Source organism: Sitophilus oryzae, unplaced genomic scaffold, assembly GCF_002938485.1.
Source record: "Sitophilus oryzae breed Bouriz unplaced genomic scaffold, Soryzae_2.0 scaffold_1801_pilon_pilon, whole genome shotgun sequence".
In the NCBI taxonomy this organism is placed as follows: Eukaryota; Metazoa; Arthropoda; class Insecta; order Coleoptera; family Curculionidae; genus Sitophilus; species Sitophilus oryzae.
In genome coordinates this window covers 3,001,273-3,009,116 of record NW_022146504.1, presented here as the reverse complement: position 1 = coordinate 3,009,116, position 7,844 = coordinate 3,001,273, and the positions used below count along the sequence as shown (strand labels likewise).

The 7,844-nt window shown below is 34.8% G+C and overlaps 1 protein-coding gene across 1 annotated transcript in view; it reads left to right on the top strand.

The window, feature by feature from the left end:
• Positions 1–7,844, top strand: part of LOC115882937 (synaptic vesicle membrane protein VAT-1 homolog-like) — a 172,010-nt gene that overhangs the window by 61,262 nt on the left and 102,904 nt on the right. The window contains exon 2 of the mRNA XM_030901205.1: positions 5,038–5,167. Within this exon, the coding sequence (XP_030757065.1) occupies positions 5,038–5,167 (130 nt within the window). The remainder of the gene's footprint in view (positions 1–5,037; positions 5,168–7,844) is intronic.

The following is a 7,844-nucleotide window of genomic DNA, read 5'->3' as shown; positions in this document are numbered from 1 at the left end:
TAATAAACGCTTTTTAATTAAACATCCTTGTCTAAAAGGCTACTACAAAATACACAATCCATAAGTAAACCGTCCTCGTCTAAAAGGCCAGTTGACGCAAGCGCGGTAATAAACTCTTATCAAACTTGTTACCGTTTTACAGTACAGCGTTGACGCGTCTTGCTTTTGTTAGTTTGTCTATGCTCCTGACCTACTAAAATTAATTTTTTGTAATTGCAAAGATCAAGAAGTCAGTGCTCTAAAAGTTGTTCTTGTAGGGAACTGGGTTTTGCATGTTCTTCAAAGTGTGGTCATTACTACGAAATCAGTATCACCAAAGAATATCACAAGCTTTTGTATTTTAGTTGAAGCTAAAATGACGCTCAGGATGACGTCATAGCAGATTTTATTTAATAACTTTAATTTCATAATAACTTTTTTAACAATAATTTTATTTAATAAATAATATTTAAACGTTATTTTTAATTGTTTTAATGCTTAAATTTATACTTGGTTTATCTACATTAACACTATACTATTAACGCAAAAATTAAAACTGAATGGTTCAAAAAACTGGAAAATTTATAAACCCTATAGAAAAAAATTGCTCTATCTCTATTACTATTTATTTTAGAGGAAAAATGGTTTGGTTTGGTTTGGTTCTCTACAGAAAACATATCCTTAATTTTTTCGAAAAAAGTAATGCAAACGGAGATATTTGAAAAAAACGAAAAAATCCAAGATGGCGGCGGGTTTTTTCAAACTTCCCACTGGGACCGAATGGGACTTTTGAGAGGTTAAATAGGAGATCATAATCTACATATACCCGTTGAGATTGGTTGGTTACTAATTTTTTCCACCTTTACATATAATACTCGGCTACGTTTACTGGCTTATTTGAAGAGTAATAACTTTTCGTCCGTACCTGTATAAAACTACTGAGTGAAAAAATACTATACACTTCCGTTATTTTAAAAAATGTCTCTTAATAATAATCGCTTCGAGCAACCGTTCTCAATAAGATATTTAGAATGGAAATAGTCAGTACATGTCATTATATTGACTAAAAAAATTGGCGTCGGGAGGTACGTATAGCCGCCCATACTAAAATATGTTAATAAAAAGTTGGTAGGCAGTTTTTTTAGTTTCAATTATCTCAAAAACTGCGACTTTGACTGATTTTGATGTTATTACTAATTTTGTTGCAAATATTATTCCTAATCTTAAATTGAACACCGCGTTTCGCTATAGCTACCGTAATTTTGGAGTTACGATTTTTTAAAATGTTTAACCCCCTCCCATACCCCCTTACCAACCCCCCACCCCCACCAAAAACTAATGGCCAGATTCTCGGATGCCACAGTATTTTTGTGCCGTATTAGGTACTCTTCATGAAACAAAGCATGTTAAGACATGAACTTATAAAAACTTGTTTACTTATTTTTATCTGCAGAATATGTTGTCAACGTCTCCCGATTAAAATTCGAAACACCCTGTATATGAAAAAATTAATGTTGTCTTCTAGTGTACGGATGAGTGGATATTATGTTGTACAGTTCTAAAATGCCTACAACCACCCAGTGTGCGGTATAATTTAGTAAATTATCAGTAAATTAAATTTACTGATGGCATTCGTTCAGATCCATTTAAAAAAAAATAAAGAAAAATGTATTTTATGTTTTAGAAAGTTTGGTTTGGTTTGGTTTGGTTTGGTTGTGTTTGGTTTGGTTTGGTTGTTAGAATTTCGAACACCCTGTATGATTCAAAATTACGATTTATAACAAAGTAAGTACAGACCATCTAAAGTAAAGGCCTAATATAGTTTTGATTTCAGGACAGTTCTAGTATTTTTAATAATTTGTTAAGAAAGGCTGAAAATTTAAAAAAAAAACATCATCTCTAAAACTATTGAAATATATTTCCTCATATTCCTAAGATTATGTAAAGTGATCTGAGATGAAGCCAAAAATTCAATAATATACAGGGTGTAAATTGAAAAAAAATCATCCCGATTCACTCACACTTTTTTGAGCCACCCTATAGAAGTTAAAATATTTTCCTGAAATACATTCTAGTACATACTCTTGGTTTGGATTTACAATTTTTTTACTCTAGTAGTACCAAAATTTCAGAGCTATAAAAATATCTCAAATATCTCTAAAAGCTATATGTGGGAGTTTTTTACCATCTATTTTCTGTAATATTATCAGACTGATATGAAACAAGCCAATCGAATTAGACTTAAAAAGGCGGCAACCCAATTTATGTTTATGAGAAAATTCATTCTTCATTTCTTTTGACACAGAATCTTTCTGAAAATATATTTCTTGCTCGAGGCATTGTAAGAAATAATTCTCCTTTTGAACTTGAGAAAAACAAGGCTATATATATTTTTAGGAATAAGGGTAAAAGCAGCATTGAGTCTGGTTGCTAAGGTACGAGTACAGTAGAGGTTTCTTTTGGTTTTATTTTCGTCTTGAGGAAAACTTGAAAGTGTTATGGTGCTCAGTGAAAGATGGATGTATGATGTATTGTTATACTTAAACCAAATTTGTCTTGTTTCATTATGCTACTATTTTGGAGAAAATGGAGGTATAAACTTATTGACATTCTTTTGTGTTTTGAAGGATGTTTGTATGTTAATAATATACTTAGATCCATTTTTACACACACTAAGCCAATGAACACTGAACAGCAAACCATAAATGTGATATACAAACTACCATGTGAATGTTGAATAAATATTATATTGTTGAAATATCCATAAACTAGACCATTAAATGTTCGAATTAAAGAATAATATGAAGATTATTTAAAAAATGGCGATTTTTGCAAATCTAGGATTTGCCAGCATTCATGGGACACAGGACACAGAGTAAATTTTAACAGTGTAAAAATAATGGACCAGTTGGTTGGAAAAACCTTTATTTTATGAGAAAAGGAAAATAATTTTTAATTATTAAGATCTACTTGTCATTATCAACGCTTCAATAAACATCATCATTATGACCATTATCATTTTCAGCTTATTCAACCATTTCCAATTATGGTGTAGCCTCCCTCACATATTTAGATACTCTCTTTGTAGTTGGGCCCATTGGGGTGTTGTCTATTGTTGGCTATGCAGGCCCAAGTTATCCCTACTAATTTCCTAATATCATGGTCCCATCTTAGGTTTGGTCTTCTTCTAGGTCTCTTCAACTAAGTCTCTTGTTGGCTATATGCGGGCCCAAGTTATCCCTTCTAATTTCTTAATATCATGGTCTCATCTCTGGTCTTCTTCTAGGTATTTTTTATTTCTCGTGGGTAGCATGCTGTAGTTTATGTGGTCCATCTGTGGTCCGTCCTTCTTGGAGGTGTCCTGCCCATTGCCATTTGAGGGATTTGATTCTGTGGATGACATCTATTACCTGGGTCTTTAGTCGTATCCATTCTATTCTTTTACGGTCTTTTTTGGTTATTCTCAGCATATTTCGTTCCATTGAGCGTTGTGCGACTTGCAGATTCCTTATAATGTCCGTTTTAATAAATAATAAATAGTGTCCAAGTTTCGCATGTATATAGGTCATGACAGGTAGTACACATTGGTCGAATGTTTGTGTGTTCTTCTTTAGATAAAATGACATTCTAGATTTGGATATGATTGAGTTTCTTCCATAAGTACTCCATGTTAACTTAATTTTTCTGTTGATTTCTGGTAGTAGAGATCCTGAACTGTGTATTAGTTGTCCTAAATATAAATATTCTTCTACTATTCCCAGTGTTGTATTATTTATTAGAATGTCTTTTCTGTCTACTAGTTCGTTATATGTTGTATATAACTTTAGCTAAAATTCATTTTGAGATCTACTTTATTGCCGGCTGTATTTAGTTCGTTAATTTGTGCTTGTAATTCTTCAGGACTATTGGCAATTAGGACTATGTCATCAGCGAATCTAAGGCGGCCCATACATTATCAAACAAATTGCGCAACAAAGCGATGCGCAACGTTGCGTTGCACAACTGCAATACCCATTCTCTTGGTAAAATGATGACCAAACTTTTTATTAAAAGTTGCGCATTGTTCGAGAAACAATCATGTCCTCAATTGCAATTGCGTCAATTATTATCATATATACCCTAGATGATGTCGGTGATACCAAAAAAACGAAAAAGAAACCATAGAATTTGAATGAAAGAACTAAAATATTGCACAACGAAGCTCCGCACACACATACACTCCACAACGCGTTGCGCAGAGTCCTGGTGCACAAAAAAATTCAAACAATCTTGAAATTTATCAAACAATTGCGCAACGATCAAACGTTATCATACATTGGCAACTCGTTGCGCAACCGCCTGTGTTGCGCAATTTGTTTGACAATGTATGGGTCGCTTTAGAGGGTTATGATATTCTCCATCTATTTTTAATTCTTTGTTAGCCCAGTCCAGTTGACGGAAGATTTCTTCTAGTGTTGCATTTCAATAATAATAAACAATATTTACTTACTAGGCATCAATATTTTGTTGTATAGGGTCTCCCATTTTCGTGTGTTTTACAGGGTTTCTCGTTTATTATTAAAGATACAAAAATGCGGTTTTCATATTACTGTGCTACTTTTTTATGATACTAAAGCTGGTACACACATGTTTGTTCTAGATCTCTAAGTTCTTGAAATACAAGGCGAATTTGAAACTGTTGCATTTTTTCGTCTTTTCTCGTATCTCGGTTATCTTATAACTTATAGAAATGGTGAAAACTGAGTCAATTCAGTGGCGTAACTAGTTTTTCGCTGAGAGTTGTCATTCTTGAAATCAGAGCAAGGCAAATAAAATAAATAATAACATACAGAATTTCCCATTTAAAGAAAATATAAAATAAAAGAAAATGGGCACCCTGAACTGAAGATTAAGCACCAAAGTGCATAAAATATCAATATTTTCTTTAAATATATTCCTTTAAAACATAAAATTCAACAAGAAATGGCAAAATCCAATGTACGGAACCCATGCTGAGTACTATTAAATAAGCATGAAGTGAATCTATGGATGGTTTTAAAGTGCAGTTTCTCGTTTCAGCGGACTTAACTTCCAAGACTTAATGGTACGTCAAGGGGCCATAGACTCTCCACCCAAATGCCCGTTTATTCTTGGATTCGAGTGTGCCGGAGACGTGGAACAGGTTGGAGAAGGCGTAGAAGATTTCCAGGTGAGCTTTGTTTAGAGTTAATTATGGCACTAGTAAATTGGTGTTGTTGGTAACATTTCATTTTGCATGTTTTTTTTTAGTTTCTCTTTAAATTTTATCAAGTGTTACTGACAAGTCTCTGAGAAGTTTTAATCTTAACAAGTGTTGTTTACCAAACCGACGCGCGACGGTTTTCCTTTCTGAGAGATGAAAATAATTTCCAGTTTGCCACTTTTTTTCGCGTCTTAAACGTTATGGGACCGGTCTTGCGGTCTTGGTTTGGGCACTTAAGAATCTATTACGCTGTACTTTCGGGTCGCTCTCAGGGGTCGGGTAAAGCGGGTGTGTGGCCGAAGGAAGTATATATTATATTTCAGAAATCTGCCTAAGGCTTAGCCCGATTCTGTCTTGTTAAGCCACACCCAAAAGTTCAAACACACGTGCTTTGATTAAGGCTTGATTAAGGTTTGCAGAGCTTCAGCATTTGCCATAAAATAGCCAGCAATTTGTTACAAAACCATATAAATTATATATCACTGTAATCTATTTCCCTATTGTAACGGAATTTAAAGTAACTACAATGCCAGGTGCCGATACTGAATCGGACCATAATCCATTACGTGCCAACATTCTATTGCGTTTTGCCAAACCTAAACGAAAAAGCTTGAGAAAGAACTTGGATCCAAAACTTCTCAGAGACCAGCACAAAAGATCATTGTACGAAAACCATATAAATAGAGAATTGGAAAGTATTGTCAGAACAAATGACATTGAGAAACATTGGCTGGGCATTAAGCAAGCTTTCAAGAACACAAATGAAAACCTTCTCACGACTAATCGAACAACAGCGAAAAACGAGTGGATGACTGAAGATATTTTAAAAATGATGGAACAACGAAGACAATTTAAAATCCAGAATAATCACAACGAATATAAATCTATGCAAAGAAAAATTCGTAATAAAATAAGAACGGAAAAAGAGACATGGTTGAAGGAGAGATGTATAGAGGCCGAAAATCTCAGTTACCTTGGAGATAGTTTCCATCTTCACAAGAAAGTGAAAGAGATAGCTGGGTTACACCATAATAAATCAATAACCCTAACTAAAACTGATGAAAATAAAATTATAACGGAAACAGAAGAACTATTGCAAACTTGGAGAAATTATACCATTAATCTTTTCAACGACGAAAGATCAGAAAACCCTGTAACTGAGATTCCCATGCCATCAGGACCAAGCATATTGGAAAATGAAATTATTCATGCGATTAGATTAATGAAAAACGACAAAACTCCAGGGCCTGATGATATGTATTCGGAAACGTTCCACTTAATTAATGAACAAAACTTAAAAACTATAGTACAGCTTTTCACATCTATGACACCGGTCACATCCCTGAAGACTGGCTTCGTTCTACGTTTATCACGCTGCCCAAGTCAAGTAACGCAACTTCGTGTAAAGAGTATCGTCTTATTAGTCTAATGCGCCACTTTCTTAAGCTCTTTTTACGGGTACTGCATACAAGACTCTACAAAAAATGTGAGGAAGTAAGTGGAGAAAGTCAATTTGGATTTAAGAACGGCTTTGGTACTAGAGAAGCCATATTCAGTCTTCAAACTTTAGTACAGAATTGCCAAGATCAGAGAAAAGATGTCTTCATGTGCTTTATAGACTATGAAAAGGCGTTCGTATATCATACCTCAGAGACTTGGGACTTGATGGAAAAGATATAAAGCTCATCAGTAATTTGTATTGGAACCAAAAAGCTGAAATTCGTATACATAGTGTGGGAGTAACAGAAGATTTTGAAATAAAAAGGGGGTAAGGCAAGGGTGTATTCTGTCTCCAATATTGTTCAATTTATATGTGGAAAGAGCATTTACTGAGTCAATCTCCGATAGTCCCATTGGTTTGAAAATAAATGGCATTCCAATTAATAATATTCGATATGCGGATGACACAGTGATATTGGCAGACAATGCAAATGATCTCCAAATCCTTCTAAATAAGGTTAACAGTGAAAATCAAAGACTGGGTTTAAACATAAATACTAGAAAAACTAAATTTTTGGCTGTTAGCAGAAACAATATTCCGAACACCAGAATTTACTTAAATGGAGAGGTCATCAAGCAGGTCACACAATTTAAATGTTTGGGATGCATGGTTAACGAAACGTGGGATCCAGATCAGGAGATCAAATGCAAGATCGAACAAGCAAGATTTACTTTTCTGAGACTGCGAAGATTTCTCACAGATAGGAATTTGAACTTCGGCCTTAGATACAGAATGGTGAAGTGCTATGTCTGGTCCGTTTTGTTATATGGTGTGGAAGCATGGACACTGAAGGTAGCAAAAATAAACCGAATTGAAGCCTTCGAAATGTGGACCTTACGACGAATGCTAAGAGTGCCCTGGGTCGACCGTGTGAGGAATGAAGACATTCTCAGGAGAGCTGGTCTGGAACAACGTGAACTCTTCGAAATCATCAAGAAGAGGAAAATAGCCTATTTGGGACACATATTACGTGGAGAACGCTATCACTTTCAGCGTCTGATTCTCCAGGGTAAAATAGAAGGAGGCAAAAGGGGAATAGGACGAAGGAAGCTATCCTGGCTGAGAAATATTCGTCATTGGACAGGCATACAGGACTTCCAAGCACTCCAAGTCGCTGCAGTTAACAGAACCATCTGATGAGGA